The sequence below is a fragment of the Anas platyrhynchos genome, chromosome 1 (genome assembly GCF_047663525.1).
Source record: "Anas platyrhynchos isolate ZD024472 breed Pekin duck chromosome 1, IASCAAS_PekinDuck_T2T, whole genome shotgun sequence".
Classification (NCBI taxonomy): Eukaryota; Metazoa; Chordata; class Aves; order Anseriformes; family Anatidae; genus Anas; species Anas platyrhynchos.
The window spans coordinates 87,753,688-87,776,904 of NC_092587.1; the positions used below are offsets into that span (position 1 = coordinate 87,753,688).

The following is a 23,217-nucleotide window of genomic DNA, read 5'->3' on the forward strand; positions in this document are numbered from 1 at the left end:
CAGTATGAGCAATGCTCAGAGCTGTCAGATATTTAATTTCTGTAGCTCTGACATTGCCATGTATAGTTCTGCCAGTGCCAGGGCTGTATTTAATCTACTGTTATATCAGAATTGGAGAGGGAACTTTTGCATATATTTTGCATTGCACCCAATTGTATGAGATGATATTTGCTGATTCCTGTTTCAGGTTAGATTCAGAACAGTGAGGCATACGTGCCAGGTTTCATCTTCACCTATAGATTCTACCCTCCCCTGGTTTCTTATTATTTTGGATTTCCATTTCAATTGTATATGAAAACATGCTCTGACCTGTTAAAAACCCAGTCTCTTTTTTTTTTTCTTTCTAATTTTTTTTTTCATTCCATGAAGGTGTGGAACTTTGAGGCAATAGATGCTGCTGATTCTGTGGATGACACAGGGTTATTGGAGGTGGAACCTATGAACGAACTTCAGGTTGGCAAGAACGTCAGTCTGAATTTCATGTCAAAAGTTCATGACAATGGACAGCCCATTTGGTATGCTCAGGTAAGATGCACTCAAGTACATACAGCCCTGTGGAGAAACACAGAATGAGAGAAGTAATGCTTAGTTATAGCAGGAGTACCTTACAGGTCAGCATATCTCTTTTCTGTAGATTTCGAACTCGGTAACATGTGAGATTATGACTTGCAGAGCCAGAGCTGCGTAAGAGTAGGAGAATGTCAAAATCTATTATCAGAGTTCTATTCTCCTGAACTGATGGATAGGACTGATAGGACCAATAGCACTACCTTCAGTCATTTCCATATCACAGTGATAATCATGGAGGAACTTTTGAGGAGTCCTTGTGGGCAATTTTACTTCCATGTTGAGTTTGAAAATATTCAGGTTACATGTTTTGGTTTTGCTTCTTCAGGATGCCAATGGCGCAATCTGGAAGCTGGATTTGACTTTTTCAAATATGGTAAGTTCATTTTTCTTTGGATTTATTTCAATTCCTTTGCAGTTACTTCATTTAACTATATGGGATTCATCTACAATGAAGTTTGTGCTTAGTGAAGTTGCAAGCTGGAAATTTTAGCATTGATAAGATCTTCTTTAAAAAGATATTTTCATAACATTATTGACAATAATGATTGTGCAGGATTATCAAAAGTAATTATTGATTTTTGCTTCCTTAATTTGAATTTGGCAACTAAAATTTATCTTAAAGGAATTTTATTTTCATAAACTGGAAATAGAAGTTATATGAGTGCAGGAATTGAGTTCAAGGAGTACTTACATACCCTATCTAGTTAGGTGTATTTGAGACAGTCATTACTGTTGCCTGTAAATGACATGAAGAACTAGGGGAAAAAAAAGGAGAAGATGAAGTACACTTGATATGTTTTATCCAGCTGGCTACTAGTATTACTCCTGGAGATGTTTTTGATGAAGAAAGAAATGACAAAGGTAAAATACAGGCATTTAGTTTTTATTCCAGAATACGTTGAAGTAAATTGGAATTTTCTCTTTGATTGGAATTAAGTTCTGGGCTAACACACAAATAATGTTCCAAGAATTTTGTGGTAAAAAGAGATGTATAAAACATGGTATAAAAACTAAAGTAAAAGATAAATGACAAGTACTAGAATTCCTTGGATGATGAAAAGATCTCCAAGGCAGTATAAGCCTAGGACTGGGAGCATTTTCTTTGCCTTTAGAGCAATAACTCTGTATTGAAAATACTCATTTCAGGTCTGAAACCACTTAATGAAAGTGGTTTTCCTGTATTTCCCCTTATTTACACATAGAAAATGATGGGATTTTGAAACAGCTTAATGTTCCTATACTAATTCATTCATGATCTTCTCATGAACATTTGATTTTTAAAACAAGGAATTCATGCCTGCCAAAGGTACAGCTGGTAATAAATGCAACTCCAGCACATAGCAGAATTTCTGGTTTTCTGTTTTGCACTGCAGACCCGTGATCCAGAGTGCCTGTATACCTTTCACTCCGGAAGGATTGAGGCTGTGAGTGTCTCTCCTGTGACATACCTTATGGCCACCACTGCTCTCGATCGTAAGTAATTCCTTTCCTCTGATACCACTGTCATCGCTGTTTTTGCAAAGCAATGATGCTTGGTTTTGGAACTATTCTGTTTTGAACTGAAGTTGTGTATTTGCTTTTGAAAAGTCAATTTACCATCAACTGTTATTCTTGGATCAGTTCTTTTACAGTTAAGACAAATCATCAAAGTTTTGAAATAATACACTGGGAATGCTTAATCTTATAAGCCTGGGATATTAAAGAGAGAAGTTTTTAATGGGAAGCTTTGTAAATTCTGTTTGATTTGAAGGAGCAGCTGGAAAGATGACATTTGTATTGAATAACAGCATTTGTATTGAAGTTTCTGGATTGATAAGTGTTGGGATCTTTATTTTATAAGGAATTACATACATTTCTGGTATTGTGGAAGTCATTATGAATTAATATTTGTGGCTTTCTTAGAAAATGCAATAACTATCTTGCTCTCAACAACAGCTAATGTGTAATTACAGAGATTAGTTTAACTTATATAAATACAGCTATTTAGGCTTCTTACTGTTAGCTTTACCATGGTTTGAAAGAACCACAGGCCAGAACATTAACAATGTCATTCATGCTGCTCAGAAAATGCCACAAGGTCTTTAACTCAATTCTTGTTAGCCATATCTTGTAATTTGCCTGTGTTATACAATATATATGCACCTCTAGCCTGAAGACAAATTTGTACCAGTTGAGCAAATGATACTTAGGATATATGCCATCTGGAATGGAACTTTATGCAGACCAATGTATATATCTACCAATCTGTTAATTTCACCTTTGAAAATTGATTTTTTTGGACAGTCTCCCATTTTCATCCATTTAAATAGTTTGCTCCTTAGGCAATTCCAGTTTGTAGCATATCTTCTTTTCCTCTGTTGACAGTACAAATTTCCCTTTAGAGTAGGCCACAGTTCTGTGATTACTCAAAAACTGCACATGGTGGTCAGCATGGGACTTCTTATTATACCTCTCAGCCATGACAACTCATGGAAGTGCGTAAGCTGAAGAGTGAAGAAAGCTTGTTTTGTTGATGAGCACCATGATAGCTGTGGTACTCTGTAACCACCAGGAATGTCTTTCCAGATGGACGTTTGGTACTCAAACAGAAAAATTAATAACTTTCCATTCTGCTTTTCATTCAAATAAATACATGTAGACATTTTACCATGAATCTTAAAATAGAAACGGCACTGCAAGAAATAAATCCCTATTGTTTCCTTTCCACACAGGGTCAGTGCGTATCTATGATTTCATCAGCAACAGGCAGCTGAGTGAAATTCAGTTTAAACAAGGAGGAACAGCACTGATGTGGGCACCTCGTGTTGTAAGTTTTTGTTTGTGTGTTAACAAAAAATCATAAAGAGCCTGCAAGCATAAAGAAAGATGCTCAGAATACAAAACCTTAAATAAGTTACTGTTTAGACCGTGTTGGAATTTACTGTAGTAGTATGTGTGCATAAGCTTTTGTAGTAGTATGTATGTAGTATATATATGCACAGTTTGGCTTTACTGTGGATTGTCATGTGTCCAACTTTGTGTCTTCATGAGATTTTAAAATCAGATCTCTGTATGCAGTCCAGGAAGAAATGATAGTTTATAGGCTAACAGCTTCTATTTAATCCAAGCCAAGTAATTGTCAATTAAAATGAGTTAGTTAACACATTTCAAAATGACAGCACAGACAATCCACAAACATTTGGAGATTAATCATAAAAAAATGTCACCAGAACTGATCATTTGTAGAGTGTGGGGTCTATCAGTTCTAGACATATTTGCTAATTTTAATTAAAATAGTGTCTAGTTATGTTCTTAAGGAAACATAGCAAGCCTGGCAGCTTCGTTGTAAGTAAATTTATGGAGGAAAGTGCTTTACTTGAATTTCCAAGGCAAGGGTAGTCATCATTATAGTCTTGTGACTATAATTCTTGTCATGCAGACCTGCAGGGATGCTATTAGGTGATGACCTGTACGTTCAAGAGGTAAGCTGATCAGCACAATAAAGTGTACATTACAAAACTGTTTCAGATCAGTTTTACAAAAGTTGGTACTAAGCATAGGCTGAAAAAAACAGAAGTACTTAGTCTAGCTAGCTTCTTTTAAAATCCCATTAGATAATTACCCATAGTTTAAAGTGCTTGAATGAAAATTTGTGCCAAGAAAATTTTGTCCCAAATATTTTGAAACACCTGTATCCTGTTACATCCTCATAGGCAAGCTGGCAAAGTGCAGGTTAGGTAAGTGAACAGTGATATGGATTTTAAACTGCCTGAATAGCCAGGCACCAGAGGGTAGTGATGAGCAGCACAAAGTCCAGTTAGAAGCAAATCTCTAGTTGTGTACCCCAGGGGTCGTTACAGGGACCAATGCTCCTCATTAATGACCTGGATGCTAGGACAGAGTGCCAGTATGTTTGCGGATGATACAAAACTGGAAAGGAGTGGCAAGATATAGATAGACCAGATAGCTGTACTGCCATTTGGAGGAATCTGGACAGGCTGAGGATTTAGGCTGAGAGGAATCTCATGAAGTTCAACAAGGGAAAATGCAAAGTCCTGCATCTGGGGAGGAATACCACAGACACGAGTACTGCTTGGGAGCCTACCAGCTGGAAAGCAGTTCTGCAGAGAAGGATCTTGGGATCCTGTTGGATGTCATAAAATCTGTGCCCTCATCTCTTCACAAATCGTGCTCACATTCAATGTCAAATATTATATTCGGGGTAGTATAATAATTCTTTTTTGACTTCCAACTCTTCTGCTTAAGAAGAAGATAGTGATATATAAGTATATAAGTATGAAATGACTTTTGCTCATAAATTGCAAAGACATCCTCACTGACACTGCCAGACCCAATGGCATGTCATGAGTAAAAAATAAAATAAAATATATATATAAAAAAATTAAAACAACCTCCTCCCACCCCTAGTCTTCCCCCTCCCTTTATGGTAGCATATTAGAAAGGATAAACAAGATTTCCCATGTATGGAACATTCTTTGTGCTTTAACGCTGTGTTTGTGTAAGGTGAGTTTGAGTTTAACACCAAAAGACGTGACACAGATTCTTATTCTAAACTCACTGATGTACGTTGTGATTTTTTTTTCTTCCTTCTTCCACTCAAAGGTAAATCCTAAAGGAGGTCTAATTGCTGTGGGCTTTGAAGATGGCGTTGTCCGCATAATTGAAATTTATGATCCCAAAGGACTGTCTGCTCTCAGAGGACGGACCAATATAGGTAACACAGAGATAAATCTGAAACAAGCTTTCAAACCTCATACTTCTGCAGTTACAGCCTTGGCTTATGAACAAAATGGAGATGTCCTTGCCACAGGGGTATGTATCACTTCATTTGGTTATTTTTATTAGTCCACAACTGTAGAGATTATTTAAAGAAATAAGGCAAAGTTTGGTTACTGACAATGCAGTTATGCTTCCATTATTGCTGTTGATCGTTTCTTGTAGTTCTCTGTAGTGCTGGGGGAAGAGATGGATCTGTTTGCACATACCTTTGTTGCATGAAGGAAACCAACCGTGCAATCCATACCATCATTCTGTGAATTACTAGACTGTTTAGTATGAATTCTGTAATCCATTTTGAAGATGCATTTGGCTTATTTTTGAATTAGTTTAGTAGTACCTTGGATTTAGTAAAAGCAAGTCCATTTGTACACCACCTTGGCAGCACTCCAGCTGCTACCCAACACTGGTTTGCATGACAGCATGATTGACCGATCAGGTTGTCAGTGTGCCTGCTAGGCTTTGAAATGACTTCTAGTCAGTGGGGTGTCTCTTTTTAAAACCTGGCCTTCAGCCATGAGCAGTTCAGTTGCAGTTTCATATTCCTTGATTGCCATGTATTTCATTTAGTGCAAAATTCAAGCTGCCGTGCTTCATCTTGTGCACCAGTTCTGGATTTTCTTAGTATCTGAGATCAGCCTGTGCTGTCATGTCTTACAAATCACCTCTGTAACAAGCAGGTGCATGACAGCGTTGCACAGTAAATATATGCGATACTGAGATGAGAGAAATATAAATGAAAGCAGAAGGTGAAGAGAAGAACTCAGGGAGTACTTCAGAGAGCCGTTCCTAATATGAGGGTTTTCTGAGAGCAGCAACAGTCGGGCTGCTCCACTGTGGTGGCCTCAACGCAAGCAGGGGCAGTGCCCCAACACAGGGCACAATCCCACAGGGCCTGAGCTGGGTGAGCAGAGCAGGGCTGGTGACAGCAAACACTTCCACCAACAGTCCAGCAATCACGAGTCAAAGGCAAAGTAACAAGATACGTAAGAAATCAAAGGAGGAAATCCAGAGTATTGCTTGGGAACAGCAGGATACTGGGCTGGAAACAGGCATGCCCATGACATAGCTTATGCCAGGGCTGAAGACCTGGGCCCAAGGTTTAAGTGAGCTCCTGGGGCAATGGGCACAACATGCATGGATGGAGATGCCAGCAGAGGCACATCACAGTGATTAAAGCCTATGAGTGCAGTCAGGGCCCTGGAGGAAGACGAGCAGGATTTTTATTCCCCCTCCAACTGTAATCAGTATGGAAATCCAATTCTAAGTTCCAAGGCACTTGTAGGTCCTCGTATCTAACCACAAAACATCTGAAGTATGTATTTCATGCAGTACTACAGATTTTTTGGTCAGCTTTCATTCAGTCATTCTCTTTTTTTCTTTTTTTTTTTCATCAGAGTAAAGACAAAACAGTTTTCTTTTTTGCTGTTGAAGAGAAATATGAGCCAATTGGATTCATCCATGTCCCCGGGCCTGTGCAGGCATTACAGTGGTCTCCACCTTCTCATGTGAGTAACACGTTTGGTTTTTTCCTTCCCTACAGTGTCAGAATGTCATTTTGAAAGAGCTTCCATTGAAAACAAGGATCTATCACTCTAGCCATGTTCTCTATAGACACTGCAAAAGATGTTTTGCTGCTTTGTTTTGCATGCTGCTTCGGAATGACAGATAGATCCTGTGTAGCTGAATGTCTGATTCAGTTAATTTGGACATAGTTTGGACTTTGGATAATCAAGAGCAGAAACATGTAAACCACAGAATTTCGGTCAGTGTTTTGAGTCGCTGCCTTGAGCTGACAGGTGCCTTAACTTTTGGAATGTCTTTTTTTTTTTTTTTTTTCTTTTTTCTTTTTTTCCTCAGAAGCATTGCTTGAGTATTTTTGCCTGTGTCTCTTGCTGATGTTAAAACAGGCAATTGCAGACAAAGCTTTCAGAAGACTTTTGGGTACTTCTCAGAACTTGTGTTCTCTATTTGAAGTTGTTCAGAGTTATTCAAATAGATTCTTGCTAATACTTATTTTAAAAGTCTGATGAGGTTAGAGTAACTTGTGATTTTTTTGTCAGTCCAGTAATCTTATTTAGAAGGAGATAGTTATTTGTATTTAATACTGACAAAGTGGCCACCAGGATGCATTAAAATGGTGTACAACAGCAAGCTGTAGCTATTACTTGTTTGTGAGAACAGATAAAAACTGTGCTGGCAAAAGAACTCTTGCTGATATGAACTCTGTCTTACTATAGAAATGACAGATCTTGATCTGACATTTACATTTTGGGTCCTTTCCTTGAGGACAAGATACTCCCTACTACTAAAAATCACACAATGTGTGTTTGATTTTTTCAGATTCCTCTTAGTAATTGTGTTTATCAGTATTAGGTCTCCACTGCTGGATATGAACACTGGCTAAACATGATTAAAACATCTGAGTTTTTTTTTTCCCTCTTTAAAATGAGCACCATGGTAATTAAAGACTATAAATCTAATGAATGTGTTTGTAAGGCTGAAATTTTATACAAGAACCATATAATTCCTAGCTAAGGTTTCCATAGCAACTCTAATATACCCCCTCTGCACATTTTTAGTGACGGTTCAGATAAATAAGACTCTGTCTGTTCTCCAGATAGCTTATGAAAATTGAAACTACATAAAGAGTTGCCTTTTAAAATCTCAAAACACTGAAAAATTATTACCTTCACCTTGGCTATTCTTCCTTACTTGGTATTTTAAGGGACCTGACAGGTAGCAGAAATTTAAAAAACCCAAACAAACAAACTGAAAGGTAAATAGCAGCTGGCAAGATTCCCAGCCTAGTCTTGAACGTATTAAGGGTTTTAGGTAATATAGAAACATACAAATTTTCAAGTAATTTCCAAAATAAAAATCTCACCTCCTAACTTATGGGTCAGATCTAGCCTTCAATTTAACCAAACTCCCAAAATACCATTGTGATGCTTCCCTGCTAGATGGTGTCAGAATGATAGCTGTTTTGTATATGGCAAGGACTTCAATTTCCTTAACTTTGCCCACAATACACAGGATAGGAAAGGCTCAGCGATTTCTAATGTCCATTTAAAAGTGTCCACTTAAATGACAGCACAATTAAGAGTTAATGCTGCCTGGCTGGAGCTTGGTTTTGTGCCTGTTCATGTACTGACTTTTTTCCCTTTCTCCCAATTTCATTTGTGCACCTGCCCCATACTTGTATTTTATGTGTTTTTGTACAGGTGGAGAGCATGCTGCTCATCCTTTGTGAGAATGGCTTTGTTCTCCAGGTTCCTGCTCCTGTCCCTGAGGAACAGGATACAGCATCCACCTACCAAATCAAAAACCTGCCAACACAGTACTTTCATTTTTATAGCATTAAATCCCGAATCAAGGTAAAGTACTCTCCTGCGGAGGAATTTCATGTTCAGAGGACAAAACTACCTAAAAAAGTTTCTACTCCCTGCATTAAAGCATGTGATTTTTGCTAAACTTCTTAGAGAGGAAGGCAAGATAGAGTCCATCTGTAGTTGTGTTATAACATTTAGATTTACAAGTTACTGTTTGTTTATTCAAGTAGAAAACTGTCAGCATGATGTGTATTTCTATTGGAATTAGAAGATAATGTTAGTGAAAGTGAAGTTAGCACATTAGTTTTTAAAATATTTTCATTTCGGTAATTTTCAGAAAAAGTATGTTTCTTGTGGTTGATGGTAACCCTGTAGGAAATTCCTTTGAGCAGTCATAAAACACCTATGTGGTCTCTCTTAAGGCAAACATGATATCTTTTTTTTATTTTTGGCAGTTATATATTTCTGATTTTTTTTATGCTGTTACAACTTAAGAGGGGCATTGTTTTTTATGTGAAAAACAAACATTCGATATTGAGATCTATGTATTTCTGAATAAGAACTAGCTTTTTGGTCCAAATCAGGTAACATTGTTGGGAGACACTGTAATTCTTTTAAAAAATAGAAAAGGCTTCTACGGAGAGAAAGAATATTAATTGTCCCCCTCCTTTTTTTTTTTTTTCCCCATTTGGGAATAGAACAATAATTAATAAGTTGCAACAAGGATATTTTATATAAATGAAAGGAAAGCTATTTAACGGTAAGGATGGTGAAGCACTGAAATTAGTTGAAGAAAAAGAGATTTCTTTGGATATTCTGTGTATATAATGCCAGGACCTTCTTGGATTGCATTTATTAGGCTCCTCCAGTCAGTTTCATGTCTCTGTGTTTCACTGTTTGTTTAAACAGCTGGAAGAGGAGATTGCACTGAGAGAGAAAAAAAAGCAGGAGAAGGAGAAAGCAAGGCTTGAATGGATAAAGCAGCAACAGGAGATGGGAAAGGACATAGAAGAAGAACCTGAAGAGGAACCTGAAGAAGAGCCATTGCCACCTCTCTACATACCAGAGGAGCCCAGTCCCATTCTCTGTGGGTTTTATTCAGCACCAGGGAAATTTTGGCTTTCCTTGGTAAATCAATTTTTATTTCATATTGATGGGATTGCAAGATGTGGCAACCTTCCCCTCACATCTGGGTATCTTAGAAAACTCATTTGAAACCTGCCATCTCTAGGACATGGATTTTCTGTCATAGCTGATGTTTTCGGTGATGTTTTTGAATTAAATCAGTAGTGCCACTCCAGCTCAGATTGCTCAGTAAATTTCTAATAGATACTATTCTTTGTGATGCCTGAATTGGGCACAAAGGCTAACCTGTCCCCTCACTAGCAGAAAGTAGAATTTGACATATTGGTAGGATGGGTTGTATTGCCAGTGATCATTATAGATTTTCTCTATGGGTAAATAGGATCTCTCATTGTTCGGAAGTAACATTTCTTATCCTACAGTAGATCCTTAAGAAAGGAAAAAATATTTAGAAGATTGCATTTACCTGGTCAGCTGCATCAGTGTTCTTTTGTCAACATTTCTTTATGGTCCTTCTCTTCAGGGTGGATATGACTCAGGATTCCTCTATCATTGTGCATTCTCCTCAAATCAGCACCAAGAAGACCCTGAACAAAGGCAAGATGAACCCTTTGAAGTTATTCCTATTGAGGATACTGACAACAATCCCATCCACCGGATCTCGTTCTGGTAAAACAGTTTAGTGTAACAGATAGCTTTGTTACAAAGCTTAATGATACTGAACTTGGAAAGGAGAAGGGGACACTGCTTTGTCCCTTTTTAATTGTGGGTCAGTTCTAGTACGCAGGTACTCTCCTTGGTTCCTCAGGCACCAAGTTTCATTTAAAATTCATAATGAACACAACTGGACAGTGTATCTGACAGAATATCTAAGCCCTTCAAGATGAAAATGTCTGATTTCTAATTAAGTATTGATTAAGGCTCACACATCCTAGCTTGAAGATCTCCAGAAGAACCATTAGAAGTCTTCACTATCCTTTTAATTGGATTGCAAATTATGATCACCAGACCACTGGTTCTCTTTACTAGCTAGCAAAGAGGGGACACAATTGGGCCTTGAGGAGAACATGGAGGAATCAGTCTTTCCCTCTTGTCTAAAGAGTAGAGGCTTCCCAGGACATTCTGTGAACTGCACAAATGAAACGAGTGAGCTATTTTCAGTCTCCCAGTGTTTCCTATAAGACTAGGCATGAGCTGCTTCTAAGGAGGCAGGTTTAGTTCAGACTTTAATCCACAGCTGGCTGCATTCCAGTTGGCCACCATCCCTAGTAGATGAGGATTGGGGAGGGAAAACTGTTTTTTTTATCTCTAAACTTGTTGTCTTCTACACTGTCCAATTGAGGGCTGAGACCAGTTCTGCGACACCCAGTAGATGCTAGAACATTACTGAGCAAACAGCTGGGAAAAAGGCTGCAGTAGTCCCACACATACTTTAAATGGTCCAAATACTTTGCACACACAAAGCAAAAGTTGGAAAGTCTACATTTATTCAGCTAGATTAGCTCTTCTTTAGAAGCATTGTGTTTTGAGTTGCGGCCTTACTTGTTGCGAGTTACTTTCTATTATTGTTTCTGGTTGCTTATTTGACAGTACCAGCAGACTATTGATGTTCTGTGGGATGCAGAATGGAGCACTGCGTGTTTATGCTCTTCAGGATAAAGACCTCTCAGCAAATACCCTGAAGGAATACTGGTCCTTCAATGTACATGACAATGACTATGGCCAGATCCGGGGGATCTGTTCTAGTTATGATGATAGGTTTCTGATTACCTGTGGTGAAGATGGAAACATTTTTACCTTCAACATCTTGTCTCCAGAGGATATTCACAAAGAGCTAAAAGCCAAAATCCCCTCTCCTAGGGTAAGTCACTAAATGAAGATCTCCCAAACTCTTGTTTCTATCATATGGAGAATTATAACTCTGATTATAGAACAACTCTGAATACATACATACTGTGCCATCTTCTTTCACTGAACTAGGTCTGTTTGCTATGAAACTACAGCATATGGCCAAAATCCAGTTCAATTAATTGGCATCATAGATCTTTTATAGCAAAAGCTGAGGTTTCCCAAACGATTTGGGAGAAGAGTTATATTGCTTGTTTCTTAAGGTATATTTTGCAATAACTGCATTGCTCCTTCTCAATGTTTTGTGTTTTTCTCCAAATACACATAGTATGTGTGGTTCATGTATCATATTGTACTGTCTTTTTCTCACTCAAAAGTATAATCATAGGCATACCTAGGATGGAAATACCACAAGCATTTGGCAAAATTAATATCTGTCTTTGATTTTATTCCAGTAGAGTATGATTCTGCTTTCGATGGGGATTCTAGAAATAACATTGGAGAATGCCAAATGTATAGTTTCTCAATGCTCTTGGTACCATTTACTGTACAATTTATAGGCTGGAATTTTTTTAAATTTGCAAAATTGCATAGCATGATGATGATACTGTTCCTCTTTCAGTGTTGTACAATGAAACATATTTAACTTGAAAAAAGTAATGAGATATGTTGAGTAAAGAAGTACTATCATGTGCAATGACATTTGTGTTGGTTATACGTTTGGTACAGTTAAAATTTTAATTTTACGACACAATAAGTGTCAAGATAAAACAAATGTAACTTTTAAATATTTTTAATATCAGTCAGTAGCTAGTTTTTGAAAGATGCATAGTGAGGGAGACAGAGGAAATTGGGACTTCAGTAATTTGGTTAAATTGTTCAAGGCCAGTTGGAATTCTTTACCAGTGTCACAAGAGTATATAACACTAGGAGTAGACTCCAAAGAATTTTTTTAAACTAAGTGAATGATGGAAACCTGTGGTATCAGAGCCTTGCTAGCTCCTGTATTACAAGTAGTAATTAACATACAATTATAAAGCATACATACAGTTATATCATTTTGAATATGTAAGTAGCTCTATATAAAGATCTTTACAGTTAATTGCTATTGTGCAGGCTAGGAACGCTGCTTAATGACCACCCTAATAGAGTTTTTTCCTTATCAAAGTAAATCTTCATTAAGTATCTATTCTAGTTTTAAGTCATGTGGAAGATTTTAAAAATTCCATCATCATTAAACTTAATGAGATTCCTAGAGAATCAAATACAAGTCCTCTGAAACTAATTGAGTTAAATTACAGATCAATTTAGTACCACTGTATTCACTGTAGGGTGATAGACCCCCCTCTTGTCTTAGAGCATGATTTCCTAAGGAAATGAGGCTTGTATGACTGCACTGTCCATCCGTCATTCCTCACAGCTAATAATTGTGAACCCATTACACAGTCAGCAGAAGCAAACCAGATGAATTACACGTGTAACTTGGAATTAGCCTGGGATATGATGTCTCTTGTCAGCCTGGCAGTTAGAGGGGACAAGAGAATTGGGTCTGTGGGATGGAGAACCAAAGATGTTATGGGACAGAGTGAAGTTGGGACCAGCAGTGATTTAGGGGTTAATGTTGATGAGGAGATTATAGAATTTTTGTTCTCTGTCCCCAAGAACTCAGCTTCGTTTGTTCTTTTCCATGTAAGCCAACTTAATTGTTTCTTGTTCTTGAAACATCAAAGCCTGGTATTTAAGACCAGTAGAGCAATATTGATCATGAAGGGTTCTTTTGTTTTTCTGAGAGGAAACTCTGTCTTAATGTTTGTAAAAGCTTTATTGTCTGTTGAAACTATTATTGCTTGTTTAAAGGCAGGACATTTTTATTCCAGAGTGGTCTTGAGATGGAGAAAGCTGCTGAAGACATTGAGGATCCCAATGCCTACAAGTAAGAGATGCTTGGGTAATGATGAAAGAGATGTCCAACTGTTGAAAGCTCTTTCTTCAGACCACATACCTCCTTTTTCTTTTTAAGAGAAGAGGTGATCACACTGAATTTGGATTATTTCCTCATTACACACAAAGTTTTGTCACACTTCCTTTCCATTTCTTCTACTTTTCTGTGGAAGTAATTCAAATATGGTACTGTGAGACTTATTTAACTTGAGCCTACAGAGACAACACAAGGTGGAGGTCAAAGTCCCATTATGTTCGGGCTGTATAAATATACAGTAAGTGGCTTCTTCCTAAGTTACCTTCAGGGCCGCTGAGTTCACTGGAAGTTTAAGCCCATCAAGGAAATCTAGAAGGTTACATAAACTTTAATCTAAAACCTCATCTAAAGGAGGGGGAGTGAGAGAGCGGTTGTGGGGTTTAGCTGCCCAGTACGGTAAAACCACCACACTCTATTCCATTGGGATAATACTGTTTCCTCCTCCTTGCATTTTCAGCATTGAGGAAGTCAAGCAGAAAGAGGAGTATGAACGGATCATGAAGGAAGCTGAAGACAAAAAAAGCAAGAAAAGAGAGGAGTTAACTGCTCTGAGAGAAGAGTTTCTTTTTCTGCTTCAGAAGAATCAGGAGTTGCCAAAGCACATGCAGCTGCACAGAGACGTATGTTTGTTTTTCATAAATCATTTACCATAAGAGGTACCTTCTAAAATGTTGCTGTCCTATGTGTTGGGGCCAAAGATGTCTAGTGCTATGGGTTGATGCACTTGACTGTGTAATTTTGCAAGATTTCTAAATCACAGCTGATGATTTGTGCCATTTAAGAAGCATATGGGGGAAAAAAAAAAGTGATTATCTGTGGAGATCTGAATAGCTCCTGAAATAAATAATTATGCCAATGTGCATGAAATGCTGGCATCAGGTCCAAAATATTTCTTAGCAAAACTTAGCAGATAAGATAATGTGATGCTGGGTCTTCTGTGCTTCTGCAGCAGTACGAGATGGACCATAGGATCTTTGAGGATCTGAATAGGCAGACAGCACAGAAAATCCAGTTAGTGGAAAAGGAACTAGCTTGGGAGCATGAGAAAAACTTGATTGGACTGCAGAAACTACGAAATTGGTAAGTACCTCTTTTCTTCTACCTCTCCCACTGACCTTGCACGGGGCTTATTATTTACTGATTTTTACCTACCACAAGGAAAAATATATTTTTTTTTCCAGTCATATAATAAACATTTATATTCTTCTCTTATGGTTATGCCCTTATTTGATTTGAAACATACACAAGAGTATACATTGATTTTTGGGTGTGCTTCTTTTGAATCCTTGGTCAAAATTCAGATGTTCTTATCAAGAAAGTAGCTTAATTCTGATTTACTTCTTTAAGAAGAAAGGTGGTCTTTTTTTTTGTTGTTGGGAGGAGAATAAGTTTGCGTTTTGCCAGTAAATGTCAGTAAGAACCAGGAATTCTTACTGGAGCTTTGAAGTGCAACCTATGAAACAAACTCCCGTTTTTCAAGTATGCTGCATGTCTGTCAAATACTTTCATGTCATTGTTAACACAATATTCTCTATACAGTTTAAAGTTATGAAATTAACTTCCTCAAGAACGCAAGTTAAAGCACAAAGCAGTGCGTTTTTGGTTGCTCTTCTTATAGCAAAAGATGAATTCATAAAAATAAATGCACAATAGAAATAATACACAGTAACAAAAACCATTTAGTCACAGAGAGTGTACAACTGGAAAGGAGAATTGAATGAACATATTTTTAAGCAGCCCTTCATGGAAAATGAAAGATACTCTCATGTAGAAAGAACCTGGTATAAGTTTTGATACTGGGAGCAGTGTTACTATATTTATTCTTGAGCGTCTCTATTCCTACATCAGATAAAAGTCAATAGATGGTGTCAGATGTCATCATGCTCTTATGTAGTTACTGTATTTGTATGTAATGATTGTGTATGTAATAAGTAAACTGCTTTACTCGGGTCCTTTTGTTGAAGGAAAAATGGTAGCTTGCACCTACTGACACCAGACAGTTTTGTCTAATTTACCTCTTCAGGTTTCGGTCCTCACTGGAATTTGACACCCTTGTTGTTCATGCTATTCAAAGCAATCATCAGATTTCCACCTACAGACTTCTAGCACTCTCTGAAAAGTACCGCCAAGATATGGAACATCCATCTTGGAGGAAGACAGTACTTAAGCGGGCATGGAAAAAGATGGAAAAAAAGGAGGCCGTCAAAGAGGCAAAGCGTAAGCATAGGGCTAATGATGGCCTTTTACAGTTTCCCAGTAATATGCTTTTGTCTTTCATCTCAGTTTGTTTTCCTGAGTCCAGGCTAAAGAAATGATAATTCCTCCAGGTATGGGTAAAGAAATATAACTGTTGTTTTTTAGTACCTACATACATTGTAACATACATACGTAGTTTTCCACATTTAATGCAATGTCAGCAATCACCTGTCAACACTGTGGGTAGAACTCAACTAAGAGCTGATTCACAGAGCTTGAATATGTTCAGAACATCCACTACAGTGGAACTATCCTGGTGGACACCAATTTTACAAAAGTTGTCCCAGGGAGTTTCCAGTAGTTGAGATTGTACTGTGTTGCATGGTATTTACATTTTCACATGGTTATTTTTTGTTCAGATGCTAGAGTTTTTGAGGAGGAGGCCGAAAAGGTGAAGTCAGAGGTCCAAAAGCCAACAGCACGTTTTATAGAAAACAAACGTAAGCAAATCAGAAGAATTGCTGAGAAATCCAACAAGGTGAAAGCTAAGATAATGAAGAGGAAAGCAGAGTGGGAAGAACTGTGAGTCTTAATTGGACTCTGTGCCCTTTTAGTTCTGCATCTTGTCTGAGGTCAAACGATACTATTTAGCTGTTATATGGCACTATCAAATCTCTGCCTGGTTTCTTATATTCCTAATGGGTGAAATTAAAATACATGAGGCTCTGTGTACCTCAGAGTCTCAAGAGACAATTGAAATCTTTTAATTTCCATGGTTCTTCTAAAACATTAAACAACTTGAATTCAGCTACGTGGCTGCATCTTCATATAGGGATTAAGAGGGTATCTAAATCAATCATGATTTAGGGACACCTAGACCATCACAGTCAGCCTCTTCAGTTAACCCTACCAGCACCAGATATACCAGATGCTGCAAGAGCTGTGGGTTAAGTTAGTTACACAAGAAGCCCATTACCTACTAGTGCGTTGTTTTTTTTGGGGGGGGGGAAGGAGGAGGGAAATGTCTGAATTTTTCTTTCAAATGTGCAAAGATATCCTTTCCAAAGTAGTCACTGTTTTCTGAAAGAGGTATGTGATTCTTTCTTGATCCTCCCGAGCCTTTCTGCATGCATCAGAAGGTATGAAGTGACCCTGTTTTGTACTGTATGCTTTCTGTCCCCATCTGAATGTTTTCTGTCTTAAAGTTCATCTTTGTTTTGTATCTACCAGATACAAGAGCAAGCCTAGTGATGACTATGAAAACCCCGAGGATGTTCAGGCCATTAAAGAAGCACGGGAAAATATGGGGTGTTATAAGCTGAAGACTGCCACCGATTACAGAGTCCCTCAGCACGAACAAATGAAAACTGAAAAGAAGGTGAAGCAGCTTGAATCCTTGGAAGTGTTGGTATGTAAACTGATTCACTGATGTGGATATTTCTGCCATTTTACGGGAGGGAGGATAGTTGATTAAATGCTGAATACGTTTTTTTTGAAAGGAAATTGAAGTGGTTGTGGGAAGAGCCATTGAAGGACCAATTGTGTCAATTCAGATTTAGTTACAAATGAGCCTTTCTCTTGTGGACTGTTAGTGCTTCACCAAACTCAAAACTGAATCAATCCAGGAAAACTCTCAGATGGCTCTTTTTATGCAAAAAAGCCACATTTTCCAGTATTTCAGCAGGAAGATGCCTTTTTTTTTTTCTTTTTTTTTAAAGGATTAAAAGTCTTACCATCTAGTGACTGATGCTTTCCTTACATCACTGAGCTAATCCCTGCTATGAAATACCTTTACAAAAACGGGGGTATGAGCAAAGATAGGTCTTTTTAGCATAGCCTCTTCATATATGCGCTTCAGTAATCACTGCTTCTGGGTACTAAATATTGGAGCCTTCTGGGAAACTAGATGTTCTGGAACTGCCTTCCTGCAACAGAACTCCTACAGCTACTTCATGTCTTTTAACCAGAAAGACCCAACAAGCTCAAACGTTGTGCAGTAACTTTGCTGCTTTCCTTCTGACTTCTGCCAGCACCCTTTCTCACTCCCAGCTTCTATTTCTCATTCTATTTATCTGGAGTGTAAAAGAGGGATGATGAATTTCTTTAGGAAAAACGACAATGAAGAAATGTATCCATTTAACCTGGAACTGTCAAGTTACTTTTTGACATGGAGGCTTATTTCTTGGCTTTTCTACTGACAGAGGAGCCTCTTGCACTGCATGGTTCGTCATATTCTGTGGCCATGAATCTCCCATAGTCTTATCCTCTCAAACACGTTGCCTAGTCTCAGGCTCCTTTTAGCCTGGGTTGCTTTGGCAGTGAGGTCTCAGCATTAGAGAAGCAATGCCACAGTCTTAGGAAATTTGTTGGGTTGCTTTAATCTCATGCTTGGGCTCCAGGACTAGATTGTGGTGCTGATGTTTCTAGATACCCAGTGGTTAACCTGACTTGGTCGGACAAGCCAAAGCAAGCAAAAGGAATAGTTCTAGTTTTAAATCCCAGATTTATACAGACAAAGTATTACAGTTACTTCAGATGCCTGATGTATAAGATTGTTTTATTTTATAAAGATTAGAGAGGATTCTGCCAAGGTCTTTTCCAATCTAAATGATTCTATGATTCTATTTTTACATCTGATTCAAGTGTCACTTCTTGGATTAGTAGATCTTCACCTCAAGTTGGGGAAAAATATTCACCTAATGCCAAAATTTTCTGAGTTGACTTTGGCACTCCAGATTGCTGGAAGGCCTGGAGAGGATTTGTTTTGGACATCTAGTGGCTTTTTATCAAATCCAAAAGCATTTGAAAGGATGTTACTTTCTTGCCTTTAATACTGCTATCAACTATACTTTGAAAATTCAGAACTTTGTTCCATTTCTGTCTGCAGTGGTTGTGATTTCAGCTTCAATTTCACTTACTTTATTGACGAGAATCACATCTGCATTCCAGAACCTATGTTTGTGAAGGACTGCTTCAGTGTCTTTGGTGTTTATATGAGATAACTGCTTTGTTTCAAGGACTGTCCAAGAAGTCTAGATCTCTGTACAGATGTGCATTTAGGAGTGCTAAAGGTCTTCTCAGGTGTAGTTCCTTTCCTCTTGGGTTGGAAATTTTGCTTTACAAAATAAAGAGATCTATTTTTCTCTTTGTTGGTATATGAATTGTACAATATGCCTGAGAAGAGAGCCGTGTATCAAAGCTGAGATGCTCTCTGTATTTAATGAGAGACAGCCCAGATGACTAATCCTCTAAAACCCACAGCTAATTATCACAGTCCTTGTGAATTTCTTGACGTGAGATGTTGAAGCAGTGCAGAAAACAGACAATCAAGTCAGGAGAGAGAGGGCAAGCCTCATTTCTACTCTTCTACTATTTTCTTTTAAAGAAGATTTAGAGAGGTGGTTCCACAGTTTTTAAAAACGGAGAGGGAAAGACAGCTGTTTAAAAACACGTGTGTGGAGGTGGTACAGAAAAGAAAGCTAGTATGGAAAGAAGGAAGGTCAGTATGACAAGCCTCTTCTCCATTACCTGTGTTGGGGAAGACTGCATATTATGTAAATATCACTGGGGAAATCCTACTAATTTTTTTTCTCTTTACAGATTCATAAGAAGAAAGTGAATATGAACAAACAGATCTTGTCCTTGCGGGATTTGAAGGTTTCTGTTATTGACGAAATCAAGTGTTTAGTGCAAGAATTGAAATCCATACAGGCAGCGTTGGATTTATCAGAACATCTCCCTCTTCCCCTGATCCCTCAGTTACAACCAGATGAGGTTCCAGAAAAAAAATTTGAGTATGACACTGACATCCTCCTTAAGTTCAAACAGGAGCAGGAGGCCAAGGCAAAGTTCCAGGAACCATTGGAAGGGTCTCCCTCATCTGGTGCACCTAGGCGTAGTTTTCTAAAGCCTTCTTCCCTTAAAGAGTCTGGCTCCGTGACACAGCCTGCAAGAGAACACCCAATGAAAATAACGCCATCTGTGGTCGTAGAGCAGAAAAAGCTTCTTGAGATTGAGAAGGCAGAGCCAACTGAAATGGAACTGGAAATTTTAAAGAGGGAGAAGATAAAAAACCTATACTTGCAGGATTCCTTGATTAAAAAGGTAGGAAATCAGAAGTTTTTTTTTTTTCACATTGAACAATCTCGATCAGAAATGAACCCCTTTCCTTCTGTCTTAGGACTGCAGATACTCTTGCCTTTCAGAATTTCAAGAAAATGCTATCTAGTACTAATTTACAGGGTAAATCAGTATAAATCTGTAACAGTGACCTCTGTGCTAACTATGATAAATTGAAAATCAGATTTCTAATTTGTTATTGATATGTGAAACTATGAGCTCAGTGGCCAAAAAAAAAAAAAAAAAAGGCAAATAGCATGTTAGATTTTTTCTTCATCACTTTTTGAGTCCAGGCAATAGATCTGATTCTTATTTTTTGTTATGATTCATGAAGTTCTCAGCTTTTAAGTAACATGACTAGTCCTGACACTGTAGTCTTAAAAATAATTTTAAATGTGCCAGGCTTAAGGTCATGAAAAAGCTTCTTTAAAAGGAATATCTACATGTATAAGGCATCCTTGGTCTGGGAAAAGGACTACTGAAAGGAATGTACCAGAGGTGACAAAATTATGAATAGCATAAGAAAAGGAGAGTGGCAATCAGCTCTTAAAAGAAGGAGAGAGACCAAATGAAATGGTGGGGTGGAAAGCTTGTTGTTCCTATGCAACCAATAACTAAACTTTGGATGTGGGGGTAGCTACAGTTTGATAAACTCTGGAAGAAAAAAATCCGTTCAAGATGTTAAATGCAAACATAGTACTGCAAGCTCCAGATGTCCATAAATCAGAGTTTAGGAGGGTACAGTGAGGAGCTTGTGAGAGGTGTATCACCATTCACTTGTTGGCTCTGTTTCATACCTTCTTTTCTCTAATATCTGTTGTTGGTCATTGACTCTTCGGTTTAATCTGACACAGATACCCTTATGTTCATGTGTATGGAGGTTTTGAGAGAATATCCAAATGCTGCTATGACCATCACATATGGATATGGCCACGATGGCAGCTGCTAGTACTGATTTAACTGTAAATGTCTAAGGGAAGAGCTGTCAGGTATTCTGCCTTGGCACACTTCTCTCAGAAGACAGTAATTATTGCTATGTCTGGGTTGTTACATGGACTCCTTAAATGTACTACAGACTACTGTAAAACATTCTCTGAAGAGTAAAATACTTCTTGGGTGGAGTGGGATGCAGTGAAACATCCCTGTGAAGCCCTGGTGATTTTTGTGTTATTATACCGAGAGTATAGAAATAATTGGAGTTAACTTTGTCTTTTTAAGTGCTTCAGTAATCATTAGTGGATAGCATGAGCAAGTTGTTGACTTGACAGAATTTTTCCGTTCTGCTCCTTTCTCTTGCTTTACATGTTTAACTCTACTCCGAATACTCTCCTCATTCCTCATTTGCAGTTCTCTTTCACTCCAGATCAATGCACTGGTGATAAACTTTGATGCTGAACTTCGTGTCCTGCGGCACAAGAAACTGCAGCTGGATATGCAGTTGAAGCATGCTGACCTGCGCTACATCACGTGGTATGAAGAGCTGCTTATCCTGAATGATGTTGAGAAAACTGAGAATGATCTCCAGGGGCGTGTTACCACCCTCCACAGTGAGAAGGAGGCCACACAGGTATGTAGGCCATGTGTGCCTGGACTTAAAAATACTGCTGATGAGTGGTCTGAAAAGAAAGTAAGGCATCAGATAAATGGTGGCTTCTCTTTGCTTCCTTTGAGCACTGATCTAATATCTAGTGCTAAATTTAGAAAAGCAAGAAACTCTTGGTGATCAGCCTAGGATGGTTGCTTTTAACTTCCAATAGTTAATCTTTTCACAGTCTAAGTAGTCGTATTTTTATAGTTTCTTCATGACGTGGAGTCAATGACAAATCATATACTTTATTTAAGAACATACTTCTGGGTTTTGCTTGATCGGAGCAGGAATTCAAAGAGAGAAAGTCAAGTTTTGCATTTCCAGATCTTCACTGATACGTCTTACCTACATAAAAGTTCAAAGGTTGTGTGCCTGTTGACTAAAGAAGGTTTTTTTTTGTTTTGTTTTGTTTTTAGTCAAAAGTGAACAGCTACCTTGCACTGATGGAGCATACAAATTCTGAGATGGTAAAGCTTCGGGAACGTAAGAAAGCTCTTTATGCCAGCTTCCGAGCATCCCTTGGAGAAAACAACAAGTTCGCCCGTTTTCTGACCAAGGTTCTGAAGAAGAAAATCAAGTGCATGGAAAAAAAAGTAAAAAGAGAAGCAGGTTGGAGATGCTGTTCTAATTGTTTGGATTTGTTGCGTATACTTCTGTGCAGTAAAGTAAACGTGCCTCAGTCTAGCTGGATCCCCAGATACATCCAATGCTGAACTCGGTTCAAAAAAACAAATAGAACAAAAAAAACAAAACCCACCTACCTGGGTTTTGTTTCTGTACCACCCCATGTTCTATAGAAGCCAACCTGAATGATGATAACGGTGTAATTCAGCCTCTAACATGATTATATTTGGTCTGATCACAGCTCCTACAACCTACTTCCTGTATGTCAATATTGAGGATTGATAATTAGTATGAAGAAGAGGCAAAGCTTTAAATAGCTGCTTCCTGTGCTGTGCCAATGGGAGCTATGGATAAGTGATTAGTCTGCCATATTCATGACATTCTCCTTTAATCTGTCCATTGACTAATGAGAGATCACAGACCTAATCTGCTATCATCTATTAGTCACACGACTAAACATATTATGAAAGGATTTCATTTATTTTAGTGACTGGGTTTTAATTGTTAAGGCCAGGCAGTCTTACTGGGCTAAAACACTTGCACCCTCTCTTTGACTTGGCTTTTGATTTCCACTGGGACATGATTAGCAAAAAGTGCAATCAACAGTGATGCTTTTGTGACAGTTTTGTGCTTCTGTGCATTTTTCTTGGTTGTTTAATCTCTGTAGAAGAATGGTAAACCTACAAGGTTTAAATTCCAAATTCTTAACACACATAAAGAGAGGAAAAATTGAAGAAAGTCTCAAAAGATTTGCCTGTGTTTGTGCGTTTGGCACTACTAGGTGATTTCTCTCTCCCACATTTTTTTTTCTTTCTGTTAAATTATCAAATGAATGCAAAATGGTTGCTTTTTTGTTGATTGTTGGGGATGTGTTCATTCACATAATGCACAGCTAGTGAGTTTGAGGGGTGTTCTGCAAATCAGCAGTACTGTCCTTTTCTTCCAGATGAGAAATATGAGAGTGAATGGGAGACTGATGAAGAGTCCACCTTGGGGAGTGATGAAGAAGATTCTAGATCTGAAGATGAAGTCTTTGATGTCTCCGTTTGTCCAAAGAGTACTAAGATATCATTTTGTTGGGTTGAGTACTTGTTGAGCTTTCG

The 23,217-nt window shown here is 38.0% G+C and overlaps 1 protein-coding gene across 5 annotated transcripts in view; it reads left to right on the forward strand.

The window, feature by feature from the left end:
- The window catches only part of CFAP44 (cilia and flagella associated protein 44), a 41,781-nt gene that overhangs the window by 11,478 nt on the left and 7,086 nt on the right, over positions 1-23,217 (forward strand). For all 5 annotated transcript variants that reach the window (XM_027449594.3, XM_072044337.1, XM_072044330.1 and 2 more), the window contains 20 exons: positions 370-525; positions 896-943; positions 1,944-2,043; positions 3,282-3,376; positions 5,173-5,382; positions 6,744-6,854; positions 8,571-8,723; positions 9,588-9,806; positions 10,285-10,430; positions 11,352-11,622; positions 13,487-13,542; positions 14,045-14,207; positions 14,537-14,667; positions 15,611-15,804; positions 16,203-16,365; positions 17,014-17,191; positions 19,384-19,887; positions 21,266-21,469; positions 21,907-22,099; positions 23,061-23,171. In XM_027449594.3, coding sequence (XP_027305395.3) covers positions 370-525; positions 896-943; positions 1,944-2,043; positions 3,282-3,376; positions 5,173-5,382; positions 6,744-6,854; positions 8,571-8,723; positions 9,588-9,806; positions 10,285-10,430; positions 11,352-11,622; positions 13,487-13,542; positions 14,045-14,207; positions 14,537-14,667; positions 15,611-15,804; positions 16,203-16,365; positions 17,014-17,191; positions 19,384-19,887; positions 21,266-21,469; positions 21,907-22,099; positions 23,061-23,171 — 3,406 coding nt within the window. The remainder of the gene's footprint in view (positions 1-369; positions 526-895; positions 944-1,943; positions 2,044-3,281; positions 3,377-5,172; positions 5,383-6,743; positions 6,855-8,570; positions 8,724-9,587; positions 9,807-10,284; positions 10,431-11,351; positions 11,623-13,486; positions 13,543-14,044; positions 14,208-14,536; positions 14,668-15,610; positions 15,805-16,202; positions 16,366-17,013; positions 17,192-19,383; positions 19,888-21,265; positions 21,470-21,906; positions 22,100-23,060; positions 23,172-23,217) is intronic.